Source organism: Cannabis sativa, chromosome 1 (genome assembly GCF_029168945.1).
Source record: "Cannabis sativa cultivar Pink pepper isolate KNU-18-1 chromosome 1, ASM2916894v1, whole genome shotgun sequence".
Taxonomy (NCBI): Eukaryota; Viridiplantae; Streptophyta; class Magnoliopsida; order Rosales; family Cannabaceae; genus Cannabis; species Cannabis sativa.
The window spans coordinates 46,267,379-46,284,421 of record NC_083601.1 but is presented as its reverse complement, the minus strand read 5'-3'; the positions used below and the strand labels follow the sequence as shown (position 1 = coordinate 46,284,421).

Genomic DNA, 17,043 nt, shown 5'->3' with positions numbered 1-17,043 from the left:
ACTTAGAGGATGAGCGGTTCAAGTACTGTTTTATCTCCCAGAACACATCAAGAATATGAAAGTTGGGGTACCTGTGGAAAAGAAGCCTGTAGGTCGTCCAAGAAAAAGCAACGCTGGAAGAAGACGGGAGAACTGTTTCCCGTCTGGTGATAAAAAAGGTTCTGTACCACGAAACTGCAGCCGCTGTGGTGCTTCAGGCCACAACAGAGCAACATGCAAAGCCCGCATCTGAGGCGTCTTGTACGTATTCGTTGGGAAATTTGATATATTGTAATGATGCATATTTTGTCATAGTTATTTTTGTTGAGGTTGAATATTTTTCAAATATTTTAATTATTTTTAGGTTTAATAGTTATTTTTGTTGAATAATGTTGATATTTTATATTTGAAACCACGTATAATTATCAAAATTTGAACGAAAAGAAAATCTATATATACATAACTGTAATGTTAATTACACAAAATATACAATGTCCCAATAATTACACATATAATCAGCCGACATTTTGGTAAAATAAATCGACACACCACCGTTGACGAAACATGGCTATCCGGTCTGGCGTCACATCGGTCAATCCACGCTGCATCATGAGATGCTCCACATAGTCAATGCAATACACGCCACAATCACCACTAAATGCAAAATAAAATGTAAAGTCAGTCTAACGTAAAACATATTTTAATACTATAGTACTTTTTTATCGCTATGTACCTGGTTGCTGACTTCGGAACTAAGTCGTGAGTGGCTCGAGTCGCGTGCATTTTTGGAAGCACCGTGATGTCACCGTTAGCTAACGCCATGATCTGGTTGTTATGTGGAAATTCCCCGGTTGCAAGGATTAGCGAGGGCAGCAGTTCTGACCAAACCTTCAAGATGGGTTCCATGGCGGTCCAATGACAGACGCTGGAATCACAGTCGTAGACATTAATTTTCCACAGCTCTATGTCGACTTCAACTGTGACCCAGTGTCTTGCCGTGGGAAGGTGCAGAACGAAGTAAATAAACTCGTTACCCCTCCATCTCTCAAAGACTTGGGACTGTAATTACAGAGAACAACGAAACAATTAACAAACCATAATAATCTTCCCAAACAATTAACATTTAAAATCTTACTAAAACAATACCTTATGAAACCCTGTGCAGTAGTCCAGGATATATTCCTCCCATTTAAAGTTTTTCCTCGGACCCTTGTGGCTCGTCCATGCACTGCTGATCATGGCGGTCACGAATGTGGAGAGAATGATACCCTTCTGAGGAAATGTCAGTGGATAGTCGGTGCGTCGCCTCCTCAGCATATGCATTGCTGCATCTATATGCTGCATATAAACGGAAATGTCAGTTACACAAAAAAATATATTAATTGCACATAAAGTTGTAAAGTGAAGTAATATTATAAAATACTTTACTTACGTCATCTGTAAGCCATTCCTTTGGTGTGAGCATTATCCAAAAGAATCCTGGACCGTAATCACCACTTCTCAAATCCCGAAGTCGGTGGTTCGGAATGAGTCCAACACACCACTTTCGGAAAGTGGTTAACAATTTCTCATCCGGTGGCTCCAGGGATCAAAAGTCGAAGATGGCCTATGTCTCCTCTTCATCTCCGTATAGTCACCGAACCATACAGGAGGCTTTCTCTTCCTCTTCCGACTCTTAACCACTGCAGGTTGTGCCTCTATGGACAGAATCTCACCCTGCGACTCGGTGTCATGTACATGGATAAGAGGTTGTGCCTCGATCGGAGTCGGCCGGAGCTCCCTCATAAGGATCGTAATCGTCGGGGAAGACCTCATCCTCTTCTACCGGGGGTGAAGCGGTGGTGGTGGGGTAGATGGATCCGCTGGGGCCTCCGTGCCGAAGCTGTCGTTGGCGGACGATTCAACATGGCCAATATGTGTCTGAGCTGCTCCATAATTACGTTCTGACCACCCTTCAGCTCTACATGGCTGGTCTCATATGCCTTCTTCAGCTCGACATGAGCAGCATACAGACCCTGAGTGTCACCCTCGATCCTATCCAACCGAGCCACTAAATCAGTGTACTCGGCACCCCGAACGCCTGATGCAGATGGTGCACTGGGCTGAGGTTCTGAAGCAGTGGCCTGAAAAAATATATATCAAAAAAATACGGTAAGCATACGATATACCCTCCACTATATAAAAAAAATAATAAAAAATAAAGACATAAAAAAAAGTTCCAGAAATTGGTACCTGAGTGTCTGGGACCTGAGTCTCTGGTACCTGACTACCTGCCTCAGCCTCTGTGTCATCCACAGCATCATCAACCAGGTTCTCCACACCATCGTAAGATATTGTCCTCACAAATGCCTTCTCCTCTGTCCGTGGAAGTAGCCCCTTCACCACTTCCAGATTCTGTTTATGGTTTAACAAATATCAAAATAAAACCATTTAGCATTTATTACAAGCATTTATGTTAAATAATTATTCAGAACATAAGTGAAAATCATACCCGTCTAGAAAATAATGCGCTGACGTCTTTCTTCCCAATATCGCCTTTGCTCGTCCGGTAAGCATCCCGGGGAACCGAATCCCGTGGTTCGTGCCATACCTCTTGCCAACCTCCAAAATGGCCTCGTACGCCCAATATTGAATTTGCGGGTGCGAAGCCATATGCTGTGTATTTGCACTCGTGCTGAACATCCGAACTCAGCTTCTTCTCGTAGTTGGCCTTCTGTTTCAACATGTCTTTCTGAAGCGAGTGCATGAGTCTGGCGAATGAGTGCTTCCCCCAAGGAATCCGGAAGAAGAACTCGAGGTCTTCCACATATCTAATGATGTGAGGCGTGATCAGCGCGTTGGCCTCGCGGCCCAGAAGCACTGACTCCACAAACAAGCACAAGCCGAGCTTGTACAAGTCTTCCGGGTTCTGGCAGTTTGTGAACTGAAGTTGGAGTGCTTCTGTCTTCACACTATCAGACCGGTTGAAATATTTGTTGATCAATCGGTCGACCCCGAGCGCGCGACTGCGCAGCCTTCTCCTCTTCTCGTTGGCCCCGAGGAGAAGTCCAAACCCGTAATGAGTGCAAACTCCAAAGACTTCGAATCGGACCTCCTTCCGACCAACATAAAACCTCATCCTCAACTCCTCCCGAGCATCCACTTTCATTTTGTGGAGCATCGCCCGGTGAAATAACACCGAGGAGAATGTCAGTGGTACGGCATTCCAGAAGCTCCCGAAACGGCTTTCCTTCGCCGTGTTATTAAGGTTGAACTCCTCAAACCGAGCTTTAATTTTTGCAAAAATTCCAGTGCCCCTATATGTGACGCGGCCAGTGAAATGCTCGGGTGCTGGAATAATGAGTCTGGGAGCCATCTGAAAAAACAAAAAAACAAATAAATAAAGCTGCTAAAAAAAATTTAAAATTGTCGACATAACATCGACATCATGTCGATATTCAGTCGATATTATCTAACAGTAAGCACACAAAAATTTCAAAACAAACATGTCGACATTATGTCGACATACCCTCGACATTATGTCGACATTATCAAAAGCAGAGAAAATACTTTCATGTCGACAAAATGTCGACATCCTGTCGACATTCAGTCGACAATTCAAACAAATAACAATTACACAATATATCGACATACTGTCGACATACAGTCGACATTCAGTCGACAATACAACCTAACAATCAACATGTTCATTTAATCGACATACCATCGACATACTGTCGATAAGTCGTCGACAATATAGGGCAAAAATACTCTTAAAATACCAGTCGACATCCTATCGACATACAAGCGATATCCTATCGACATACAAATTACAGTAACATTCAAACAGACACACAATCTATCGACATCCTATCGATAACCTATTGACATGTCATCGACAACCCTGTAATTTACACAGATTTCATTGAAACACTACACCTAAAGATCACAAATGCTACACAAAATCCACTAATCTCAACAACATGCAATAATTGGCATCCAAATCTATGAAAAATGTATTTTTTTCTCAAAACATAAACATTACCTTTTAATGATCACGGGTGGTGGTGGCGACGGGTACTGCTCGTGGTGGCGAAGGCCTCTGTTCGGTGTCGACGATCACGGGTGGTGGTGGTGGCGACGTTTTGTGGTCCGTGGTGGTTCGTGGTGGTTCGTGGTGGTCACTGGGTCGTTGTAATATCCAGTTTATATACATATATTGGTATTTGGTATATTAAGTGTGATACAATTAAATTATTATTATTATTATTATTATTATTATTATTATTATTATTATTATTATTATTATTATTATTATTCTTGTTGTTGTTGTTGTTGTTGTGCGTGTGTGATTAGAAAAAAATGATATATATATATATTAAATAGTGAGATAAATAAATAGTGAAGCATTAGATTAGTTAGTTAGTTTAAAATTTAAAATTTAAATTTAAATCAGCATAATTTTATCTGATTAGTTAGATATTTATTTTTAAATTTAAACCTATTATACGATATGTTATATACGTATATACTCTATAACCCTAGCAGCCAGATAGTATCGTATTCCCTTATTCTCACCATCTCTCAATTTCCTTTTTTTTTATTCTCTCTATTGAACCAAATCAATTGTTTTAATCTTAAGAGCTTCGGGGTTAGCAATCAACCGATCATCGTTCCGTGTCTTCGAAATCTTCAGGTAAAATTCGTACTTGTTTTTATTTTCGTTTTCAGAGAAATAGGCTTTCATAAAACTATCATATCTCTCTCCCCATAGGTCCGTTTTCAGTGATATAGGTACCGTTTTAAAGATAATTTAATGATCTATATTTTTTATGAAGAAACTCTTTCCTAATTCTGAGTATTTCGATGTCAAAAATTCATATTTTACACTGACTTTCGAATTACAGTTTTTTTTAAATTTCTTTTCGATATTACCTTAGTAAAAGTGTCATATCTCTCTCGATATCTATTATTTTCAAGCGATTCTTATACTGTTAGAAAGATAATTCAATAATTTATATTTTCTTTGAAGAAACCTTTCCCTAGTTCGGAGTTCTTACCAGTCAAAAGTTAGGATCTTTACTCGGTTATGGTATTTCGTTTTAAGTTTTGTTTCAGAAAAAGTATCTTCAGTAAAAATTCAATATCTCTCTCACTTTTGATCCATTTTAAAAGATCTTTATCTCGTTTTAAAGCTTAGAAAAATAGCTACATTTTTTATGAAGAAAGTATTGTCTAGATCGGGGTGTAACTATTTTATAAACATTTATTTTTGGGCTGTATTCAGAAATCGGCATGATCCAGGATTTTAAAGAAACTGTTTTGAGAAAACATGCATAACTCCTAGGTTATAGCTCCGATTTTGATGATCTTTATACCGTTAGAAAGGTCTTTCAATTAACTAAAAACTTTGTGAACAGTAGGACTTCTAATTCAAACGTTTTATAAGTCAAATTCTAGGCTAAACTTGCTGTACAGTAAGAATAATAAATATATTGAGTTTATCGGTGGACTAAGGGTTTCACTAATTGTTATAGGGCCTAGAAGGTATCGTAGGAGTTAATTACAGCGGAGTTGAGGTAAGGAAAAATAATTATACTTTATACTTGCTTTTTATATGGTTTGAGTACCTAGTATGACTGCTTGAATAAATTGTATTGAAACTGTGGAATGTGATAGTTTCGGTGAAATATTAGTGTTTTGTCGATGGATTGTATATGGCTGTTTAATCATGTTCCAGGTACTTGGAAGTGGTTGGAAACCACACATGTATGGTGATGTGGTAAGTGAGGCAGTGTACGTAAGGGTGCACTGGTTATTGGTACTGCGTTCTGGTTAAGAACGTAAGACACTCCAGATTTGTATGGAAGCCGGTGTGTGATTGTGAGTGTGAGTATGTGGTATTTCGCATTTGTGTGGTGCCTCTATTTATACTTATGATTAGGTTGTTGTATGTTTGATGTATATGTTTGTGCTATGATGTGTGAATGCCGGTACATAGTATTTTGTTTTCCTTATCGGGCTTTGCACTCACCCCTTATTTACCCCCTATGTGCGTATAAGTAAGCCCGTAAGCTTTCGGTGACAAGTCGAGTCCGGCAGCATGGGGTGTATCTCGTGTGATCATGTAACTGCGTGTGGTCTTGGCCATCTTCCGCTGAAAGTTTTTTTTTAAATTTATTAAACTTATCGAGGATGTTGTCGTTTAAATTTTCTATTACTTTTCCCTAAGTGGTAATACTTTATTTTCAACTGGGTACCCATGTTTTGAAAAGTGTTTTTTTTAAAAAAAAAAATAAAGGCAACATTAGTATCTTAACGCCAGTTTATTTATGGCATCTTATTTTACGTAAGTAAGGGCGTTACAGTCGTGGTGGTGGTCCGTGGTGGTTCGTGGTTGGGTCGGGGTCGTGGGTGGATGGCCGGAGTGGGTCGGGGACGTGGGTGGATGGCCGGAGTGGGTTGTGATGTTGGGTCGATGTCGAAGAGGGATAGGGAACGACAGAGAGAGAGATGGAACGACAGAGAGAGAGAGAGAGAGAGAGAGAGAGAGAGAGAGAGAGAGAGAGAGAGAGAGAGAGAGAGAGAGAGAGAGAGAGAGAGAGAGAGAGAGAGAGAGAGTGAAAGAGAGGGAAAGACGGAAAGAGAGTGTGAATAGGAAAATTAAATTTGAGGGGTATTTTGGGTACAAATGAGTAATAGTGGAATTAATTTGTATAAATTAGTGGAGGGTATATATTTTGAAATAGGGTATTTTATTAGGGTCAAAAATTGAAATTTCCCTATTATAACTAGGTTTAATATATTATTCCAAAATAAATATATTAATATTTTTTTTTTTTTAAAAAAAAAAGATGAATAAAGAAAACTTCATTTAATTTCAAATCAAAACAGGAGAAGTTCATTCATGGATTTCTTTTCCTAAGTCAATTTTTATGTATTAACCTATTGTTGAGGAGATTATTTCTCTCTTAGCTGCTGTTGGTGGTGGTTCTTGTTGCACCATTCCGCGTGTTGCGAATGGTGTGGCCCACGCACTAGCAAAGTCTGTTACTAGTTCTGTTGGGGTCGATTTGTAGACGGATGCTTGTCCTAGATTTATTAGTACTCCTGTAACAGTTGATTTAATTTAATATGATACATCCTTTCTTTCAAAAAAAAAAAAAAAAAAAACAGGAGAAGTTCTTTCATGGAGGAGCATGTACAGAGTTTGGTCATCCAATGAAGGGACCATTTGGGTGTAGCATTTAATTACAATTCTCTCCTTTAGGAATGTACTTGTATATATAAAAATTAATAAAATATTACATGTAATGTCTAATATTGAAGATATAAATAGAACTAATTAATTAAGACACTAACAACAAAAATAATATTAAAATATGAGTTATTTATTTGTCCATAATAAATTATATTACGAAAAAAAATGAATTTCTATCTTTTCAAATAATCAATAAGGAACTCACGATCGTGAATTTAAATAATTGTATAAATTTTATAAATATTTCAATTTTAAATGAAGATGAAAAAAATAGTAAAAATAATTAAACATTTGGTCATATCCATAGAAAAAAATAAATAAATGTGAAGATATTAAAGAAAAAATGGCTAAACATTGGTCGGATCCACAGAACAATGATATATCTTATAAATATAATTAAAAACTTTTCTTTTACATGATATTCAATATATAAAATTTAATAAAAGGTGTACCCAACAAAGTGGCGACACTAATGTATTTTAAATTTTTTATATAATCGTGTACGTTATATTTATTTAAGATATTATACAAAATTTTAATAAATTTGATATAATTTACAATATAAAAAGTAGTATTCAAACAATTTTTTCACACGTGTATAAAATATTAAATTTTATTTGAACAAACTGTTTGAATCTTATTTTTAGTGTGTCAAAGTTTTTCAAAATTTTACAAGATATCTTAAATAATTATAATGTTCACGAATATAATTAGGTTAAAAAATTCTTTCAAATACCGAAACAAATAGAGATACTTCAATGCACCTGCTTTAAAGGTTACATTATACAACTTTTCATTATTAATTTAAACTCAATATTTTTGCACAATTATCTATTTGATATTTTTTATTATTATTAATGAATTCAAGGGAATACAAACGATTAAAATTGGATTCACATTTATGAAAGAAAAATGAAAGAGACCAAAAGTCCAAACCCTATTGCTATTATTACACCTAAATTTTGACGTTGAGAGGTGGTTTCTAATTTATTGATCTCAAATAATTCATCCAAAAGATTTTATTGCGTTCAAATATATAACATTATTGAGGTAATTTTTTTTTGAAGGAAAATAGTAACTTTATTAATAAGAAGATTCAACCATTACAATAGAAAGAAAATCAGGAGGAACATCATACTCACTAAAAATACGATCTGGATACAAACAAAAGCTACGAGCAAGACAATGTGCAACTTTGTTTACAGAACGTTTAACAAAATTAATTGAGACTAGCGGCAAATCGGCCAAAAGAGAACGACAAACTGCCACCTGAAGGCCAAAAGGAGAAGGTATCTCCACCGTGCTTTGGACTGCCTGGACAACAACCAAAGAATCGGTTTCAATCTCAACTGGTCCCCAATGTTTCCTCTTTATCTAACTCAAGGCCTCCTTAATTCCTACCAATTCAGCCATAGCCGAATCCACCCACCCCACTCGTAAAACTGTGAAGCCTTCAATGAATCGACCCTGAGAATCCCGGGCCACCCCAATATTATTGAGGTTATTAATTAACTTCAAATTAAAATAAATAATTTTATTTTATTACATACCTATCTTTATATGCGTATAAAGCTATTAATTCAAAGTACTAAATAATATTATTATTTAGTAGTAAGTAGTTCAGTTGTGTAATGTGTAGTGAATATGTATGGTTATGGAATTAATTAACATAGTAGTACATTATTGAGTTATGATGATGGTTGGAGTACTTGGACCACAACTTCAACTGGGCATATATATATATAAATATATATTTATATATATATATTCTTAATTGATTTTGTGTATTATTTATGCAATGAAAGAATCAAATTTTCCAGACAATATTTGTACTGCTGTACATGAGAATCTGTCAATATAAATATGTTTTTACACTTCAAAGTAAGTGGTCTTTTTCCCATGACAATATTTCTCAGCTCTAATAAATTAACCCCTCAATTCAAACACCAATATATGAACTATTAATTAGTCTATTATTATATGAGAATATGCTTATTGTTTCTCTTGGATTTTTCATTGTGAGTTAAACTTCGATTATGTAAATATTTTTAATTTTATTTGATTTTTTAAGAGAAAATAAATAAAAAATCCTTCCATACAAAGCACAACTTTTCTCTAGCTACGGACAATGCATGTTTACATTTTTTGTACATTTCGTATCCGCCTTAAAAAAACTTGCCGTTACCTTATATTTATTAATTAAGCATTTATATTCATTTGTTTAAATTAATTAAATATACGTATCTAGCTAATTTATTTACATATATATAACAGGTTTAACAATTAACAGTAATTTTAAAGTAAAGATATGGACCACATCCACACATGGCAAATTATTTATGTTTTTATTTATTAGCTAATTCTCCTCAACGGTCGTCATTTTCTGTTTTTTTTTTCTTTTAATTATTCTCCATTATATATATGTATTGCATTAAGCTAAGCATCTCATTCATTTTTATTGTTTAATTTATATATTTTATAAAGTTTTTGCATAGCTCAGTACAAGACTGCAAAGAGATTTATTGTTGTCTTGTAAAAAATTTGTTGACATTTGTCTTATTTTAGAATGCTTTATTATTTTAATTAAAATACATGTTATATATAATTACAAGACCAAATGAACATAGGTATAAAGAATTTTGTCAACGTCTCTGATTTTAATATGGCATATTATGCCACTGGCCCACTAATAGTTAGCCGTTGTAATTGAAAGTAATAAGTTTGAATTCTACACAAAAATGGATACAAATTCAATTTTATTCATTTATTAACATTACACATAAAATAATACCTACTTTTTTAAACTTATCAAAGTTTTTAATCATACCACTCATTTCTTATTATACTAATTTCAACCAACCTAAATATTCAAAACATTCTACTCAAAATGACACTCCATTATTATCTATAACTTAATTTTCTTCTAAGTATTAACATTTTCTAGGCTAGTAATTGGTCCCCAATTTTTTTTCTTCCAAAAAGCATCTAATTTTAAAAAATATATACTAATTATTAAAAAAAATATATTTATTATATTTTGTATTAAGAAGTTTGTTCATGAGTCTCACTAAAGCGAAATAGTTGATGAATAGTCTAAGTGTGATGTGCTCAAATTTTGATACTATTATTAATTGTATCTTTTTGTATTTCTTTTTTTTTTTCAAACGGATCTTTTTGTATTTCTAAGTGCATAAATGTGCAAAAATAATATTGTTTCTAGGTTAGAGAAACAATTAATATTGTTGCTCAAATTAGATTTTAATTTTAAAGTTTGTGTTAGGTGGAATGGAGAAATTTTCAAATGATAGCGGACTATTGTCTAATCCTTTGTAAGATGCAAGCATATTTGTTGAATAAATACCTTTTAAAAGAAAAATAAAATTAGGCCATTATAATGCTTTATGCCAGTGAAGATTAGGCAATTTTATCCTATGTGGTTTGCGTTAAGAATTTAACAGTTCATAATTTAACAAAGTATACTTTTCGATTAGACAATAAATTATCCCAATTCAAAAAAGATAATTACAAATTTTTACATCATAAATTTATGAGTAATTGTAATCTTTATCTTAAAAAAAAGTTTATACTATGGACATGCTTCAACCACGAATATGGCTTATTTCCCATTCATTTTTATGAGTTTTTATCTTTATTTATTAATGATACATCATCAACACACAAAGTTGAAACATATTTATGTAATAAATTTTTTAAATTAATCATATATTAATTCAAAATAATTCACACTTACTAAAAATAAATCTTTTCTGTACTATATTTGTTTAATTTTGTGAGAGCTTCATTATCAAATTAATATATACACTAAAATTGTAGTTTTTATATAAAATAAGGGCAAATATTTTTTTTTATTATGATAAATAAACACCCACAAATTAAAAAATTTGGTACGTCACAAATCAAATAATTAAAATTGGGAGTGTCAATCTGACAAGTAACTAGAAAAGATATGGGTATGGGGATATTTTATATTATGTATTTGTAGAGAATAGAGATCCCTTGATTGATAGTGTGGGAATCAAAAAGTGGCAAAACATGACAAGCAAGTTGAGTTGGTTTGAAGTTGATTCTTAAGTTTTGTATTGGAATGAGGTGGTATGGTTGTCAATTCATAAAAATATCCCAATTTTAATATCTTCAACTTTAATTTCAGTGGAGTATTTGATTTTTTTTTTCTAAGAATATTTTAAATTTTTTAGTTTTAATACGAATTTTTCTTTTTTCATAAAACCATAAAAATTATATAAAAAAAAATAATTAATAATTTTGTCTCTAAAACTTTCGACTATACTCATTCTGCCACATAAAATGTATAGTTAATTAAATAAATAATCTTCCTAAATTTTTACATTTACAAAAATTTACTCATTTTGTTCCGTTTCTTCACATTATTACGTTTAAATGCTAACATATCTTTGTAAAAATTAGTAATATTGTTTCATAAATTTTGACAACTATCAAATCCTACTCCTCAAAAGAAAAATAAAAAAGATTCAATTTTTTTTTTAATAAATTTTAAAAAATTAATTTAGATTTTAAAAAAATTATTTTGAATGATTAAGAAAATTAAAAAAGTAATTAAAATTTTAAAACTAATTAAGTAATTTAAAAAATTATTTTTTATCACAAAATACATTTAAATGTATTAAAAAGTTAAAATAATTTTATATTTTTATTAAATTTGGAATTATTTTTATTTATTTTTTAAGATATGAGTTTATAAGTATAAATAAGTGATTTTTATCTGATTTTTTAATAACTTTTATGAATTTTTTGAAATTAATAGAACATTATAAAATTTAAAATTATTTTTTTAAAAAAATGAGGCGAAATTTTATATTGGTCAAAGTGTAGGAGGTCAAAATGCTAATTTTTAGCAGTAAAAGAAACCAAACCTAACAAAATGAATATAATAATGTAGCTGTTATATTTTAGGAGAAATTTTTAACAAATCGTATATTTTAGGAGGTATGATCAAGTAGTGTTGAAACTTCAAAGTAAAAATACTATTTATTTTATAAAAAAATAAGTGGCAAAACAAGAAAAAGGAGACTTATAAAAATATTAGAATTTGGGTTAATTTTTGCAGAAATATCGTCCCATGAATTTTTTTTTTTTAAAACATATTATTTTTTTATAAAATAATAGTGGAACACAAAATAAATAGAACGACTAAAAATAACTGTGGAATAACTAAAAAATAATAGTAGGAATTGGGATAACAAAAGAAACTTAACATAGTACACAGTATAAAAAATACATAATATTTTTATTTTAAAAAAAAGAAAAGAAAAAGTAAAAACTTTGAGTACGTGGTGTAAAAATTCTAAAAGAAAAAGTAAAAAAAGAGAGATGCATTTAAATTCGTACAAGATAAATAGTGAAGGCTTAGTAATTGATGTTGGGCTTTGGTCAATTCTCAGCCTTAGGACTTCAGATTTGGGCCGACACGTTGAAACAAGAGATGAGTAATTATTGGGCTTTTGTGAGTTGCTTTGATGTCCAAACAGAGATTCATTTCTAGCTAAGTGACTCTCTACAAAATTATAATTATTTCTCACATCTCAATATTTCAGTCATAAGACAGAATATTTGAAAAACAAAATAATGAAAAAGATTTTTTTTTTCTTTTTTTTAAGAATGGTGCATTTTTCAATATTGGTTTCTGTTTCCCTAATAACACATTAGGAGAAACATGTTTTTAATGTAGGATTCAACGTATAACCAATTGAAATTAAATGTGGAGTAAAATTTTGTTAATGCAGAAAAAAAAAAGTTTATGATGTACTTAATCTGGATCTAGAAGATATTCTAAATTTCGGTGGCGTTTGGTTGCAGTCAATGAAATATAATGTAATGGAAAGAAAATAATTATTATTTTATTCTTTTGTTTGATTAAATTTTAAAATATTGGAATATCATTATAATATAATGTTTTTTTATTATTTTAGTAGAATAACTTTTTTATATTGAAATGGAACAAATAACCATTATAATACAAAAAATTTAATAATGTTTTCATAAACATTTTAAATTTATTTAATTCTATTTCTATTTCCAAGAGCAAACCCACATAGAAGCGATTGTCCTTAAAAAAATTGAGAAAAAATATCTATGTATTTTAATTAATTATGTCATATTTATAATAAAGGATAATATTTATAAATATAATATTAGAGGGAGTTACAAGTGTGACTTTAAAAAATGTCTGGTTTTAATTGAAACACACAATCCCACAAAAAATGAGTGAAATGAACAAATTCAACTGGGCTTTGATGCTGATAGAGCAAAGAGTAAATTGGGCTAAGACTCAGAGTCAAAACTAAGGGGTATATTGAGAAATACCTCTTTTATTTATCAATTAATTAAAGCTACCTCTAATTTTATATTTAATTGAAAGATACCTCTTTTTATATGTATTGTACCCAAAATACCCTGGGAGTCACATGGAGAGTATATTGATGTGAAAGGGGTAAAATCGGTAAAGTATTTAGAAAAAGAGGTAAAAATGATAGGTTTTAAAAAAGAGGGTAAAAATAAAAGAGAACAATATAAAAAGGGTCTAATTTCATCCAAAACTAATGGGTCAATTTATAAATGGGTTAGAATTTTCTCTAACCTTTGTAAAAGACTAAAAGGGGTGCATAAAATTTTTGAAAAACATACCAAACTCAAACATCAAGAAAAATACAAAAACCTTATAAAATAATACAATTATTTGTAAAATTAAGGATAAGGATTTGTATTTACAAAGATACGGCTTCTGTTTTTATAATAATATTTTTAAATTTGTAGACAACTTATTTAATATTGCAACATTATAAACATTGTTATATGCTTACGAAATCATTAATATACATGAATTAACATCTTACAAGTTCATTTACAGCATATGTATGTTACAAAATTTAAACACGGTGTAACCAAAGGGGTGAAAAAAAAGAGAGAGAATTTAAGTTATTAGTTGATTTAATATCATTACGTTACACTAAAAAAAAATCCAAAAAATTGAACAAAAAATAAACAGCATGGACTAATGGTTGCTTTGTTCATTCCAAACAAGTATGAAAGAAAGAAAGAAAAAAAAAAACATTAATTTTCAATGAAAAATCCTTGAGAATTAATTGAATTGATCTCATCCTATCTATATTAATTGTTGAGATTTTAAGATATTTATTCTTTCTTAATAGGTCACCTAATCAGGAAAGTAAGAAATGAATGAAGGGTTTGTCTTTTTTCTTTTTTTCTTCTCTTAGTTGTAGTCATACATAAAGCAGTCGTATTAGTATGAACTACGAAGCCCCCACCAATAATAATAGCCCAAATAAGGTATTAAGTCAAAGTCAACAAACTAAATAGTTCCCATTTTATTATTTTTATTTTTATTTAAAAATAGAAATATAAGAGGATTAGCAGTAAAGGTACCCATCTCACCAACCCCAATCCCCAAAGGTGGTGGTGGTGGACCCCACGATTGTTCTTGGTGGTGGTGCCACAATGATCGGCCACCAACCTCTACTCCTCACCAACTCTCTCTCTCTCTCCTATGATCCTATCCCAAAACAACTCAATTTTCAATGAGAATTGCTAAAAACACAGGGTACCCATCCCATTGATCCCAATGACAATAATCATTATTAATAAAAATTAATTAAAAATTAAATTAAATTATCATATATCACCAACTCCAATGGACCCCATCAAACTCATCATATGCAGTCTTCTTTTATGTCATCAAACTCATCCTTACCCATTAAACTCAACTTTCTTATTCTCTCTCTCTCTTTTCTGAATCTCAATTTCGGAATTGAGAAGCCATGGCGTCCCAAGCGCCACCAAATTTCTGGGGTGACATGCCAGAGGAGGAGTACTATACCTCCCAAGGGGTGCGAAACACCAAATCATATTTCGAAACACCAAACGGCAAGCTCTTCACACAAAGCTTCCTTCCATTGGATTCCACAAGCTCAAAACTCAAAGGCTCCGTTTACATGACTCACGGCTACGGCTCCGATGCCGGCTGGCTCTTCCAGAAGATCTGCATCAACTACGCTACCTGGGGATACGCCGTATTCACCGCCGATCTCCTCGGCCACGGCCGATCCGAAGGTCTACGTGGCTACCTTGGTGACATGGAGAAAGTCGCCACCACTTCTTTATCTTTCTTCCTCCATGTTCGCCGTAGTGAGCCTTACAAGGAACTTCCGGCTTTTCTTTTCGGCGAGTCCATGGGAGGCGCAGCCACCATGCTCATGTACTTCCAATCAGATCCCGACGCGTGGACTGGGCTGATCTTTTCCGCCCCACTTTTCGTTATGCCTGAGGATATGAAGCCCAGTAAGGTGAGATTATTCCTCTACGGTCTTCTCTTCGGTGTGGCTGACACGTGGGCCGCTATGCCTGACAAGAAAATGGTTGGGAAATCGATCAAAGACCCTGAGAAGCTTAAGATCATAGCATCTAATCCGAGAAGGTACACGGGTCCACCTAGGGTGGGGACTATGAGGGAGTTGGCTAGGGTGTGCCAGTACATACAGGATAATTTCTCTAAAGTAACGGCACCGTTTTTGACTGTTCATGGTACTGATGACGGGGTGACGTGTCCTTCGTCATCAAAGCTGTTGTATGAGAAATCATCCAGTGTGGACAAGACTTTGAAGATCTACGATGGGATGTACCACTCGTTGATACAAGGGGAGACGGATGAGAACGTTACTCTTGTGTTGAAGGATATGAGAGAGTGGATCGATGAACGGGCCCAAAAGTATGGGCCTAAAAATTAATTTTAAATTCTAGTTATTATTATTTAGGCCCAATTGAGAAACAAAATTTGCAAAAAATGATACGAGGGATGATGGATCGTGTAACATTAAGAAAAATAACTATTGGTTGTATCTACAAAAATGTGGCAAATATGGCATTGTTGATTAAGCATGATGATTTCACTTGTAATTTCATAAATAAATTGAGCTATATTAATTTTTTTATAAGAAAAAATTACGTGAGGTACGTTTCTTTTTTATCCTATGAGTTTGATCAATATTTGTGTTTTAATTTTTATGGCTTTTTTCTTTTTTACTTGTTTTACATTTTCAGTTGATTTTTTTTTTCTTTGGAAAGTTACATTATTTTTAGTAAATTTTATACACTTTTACCTTCAAACCTATTTTTTTTACGGTGTTCTATAAAGGCACAAGAAATAACAAAAAAATACATGAAAATAATAGAAAAGTAATAATAACCTAATATCAAATTAACATACAAATAATAAAAAATCAACAACAAAATAATAGTAAAACATTAAAATAATCTTATGTAAATAAAATTATAAAAAATATTATTTTTTTGAAATCAAATTGTAAAAATATTTAAAATTTGTATAACCATATTTATATATACATATTTGTGTCTTTTTTTGGATAATCCCCTTTTTTCTTTTACATATTCTGTTTTTAGAGATTGAAAGTGGTAACTGAATATTCGTGGACCGACCAAAGCCCATTAGGTGTTTTGGGCGGAAATTGGTTTTTTCTTTTAGTGACGTGTACTGCTAACATTTTGGTATTTTAGAAAATAAATTACGTTTTTTGATATTATTAACCAGTTTCTACCACCATATCAATTTTTAAATTAAAATGAAAAAGTTACTATGAAAGAAAAAAAAAATTAAATCATAAAAAAACTAAAAAAAATCAGAAAAATTATAGTTCAGTGACATACTTTTTTCATATATATAAAAATTTATTTTAGATTTACCATATTTTTTCATGTACAATTATTTCATGTGTTTAGTACATATATTTTAT

General features: G+C 32.2%; 2 protein-coding genes and 1 long non-coding RNA gene across 3 annotated transcripts; 1 reads left to right on the top strand and 2 right to left on the bottom strand.

The window, feature by feature from the left end:
- Positions 1-410: 410 nt before the first annotated feature.
- Positions 411-1,739, bottom strand: LOC133033558 (uncharacterized). The gene is made up of 4 exons (XM_061108408.1): positions 1,412-1,739; positions 1,126-1,317; positions 713-1,038; positions 411-633 (listed from the first exon to the last, which is right to left on the bottom strand). The coding sequence occupies exons 1-4, from the start codon at positions 1,442-1,444 to the stop codon at positions 495-497; spliced, it is 690 nt and encodes a 229-aa protein (XP_060964391.1). The 5' UTR covers positions 1,445-1,739; the 3' UTR covers positions 411-494.
- A 1,411-nt stretch (positions 1,740-3,150) lies between these two features.
- On the bottom strand, positions 3,151-4,300 carry LOC133033557 (uncharacterized). The gene is made up of 2 exons (XR_009685690.1): positions 4,004-4,300; positions 3,151-3,334 (listed from the first exon to the last, which is right to left on the bottom strand). It is a non-coding gene; the product is annotated as an uncharacterized LOC133033557 (long non-coding RNA).
- A 10,291-nt stretch (positions 4,301-14,591) lies between these two features.
- Positions 14,592-16,374, top strand: LOC115705312 (caffeoylshikimate esterase). Its single transcript, XM_030632620.2, has one exon. It carries the CDS (start codon positions 15,055-15,057, stop codon positions 16,018-16,020), a length of 966 nt encoding a protein of 321 aa, XP_030488480.2. The 5' UTR covers positions 14,592-15,054; the 3' UTR covers positions 16,021-16,374.
- The last annotated feature ends 669 nt before the right edge of the window (positions 16,375-17,043 follow it).

What these genes read in the sequence shown, in the direction of transcription:
- LOC133033558 (XM_061108408.1), bottom strand. Translation starts at nt 1,444, where the DNA reads ATGCTCACACCAAAGGAATGGCTTACAGATGAC. An exon ending in AGGAATGGCTTACAGATGAC is followed by an intron (nt 1,318 to 1,411) that starts GTAAGTAAAGTA and finishes GTTTATATGCAG; the next exon opens with CATATAGATGCAGCAATGCA. An exon ending in ACTGCACAGGGTTTCATAAG is followed by an intron (nt 1,039 to 1,125) that starts GTATTGTTTTAG and finishes CTGTAATTACAG; the next exon opens with TCCCAAGTCTTTGAGAGATG.
- LOC115705312 (XM_030632620.2), top strand. Translation starts at nt 15,055, where the DNA reads ATGGCGTCCCAAGCGCCACCAAATTTCTGGGGTGACATGCCAGAGGAG.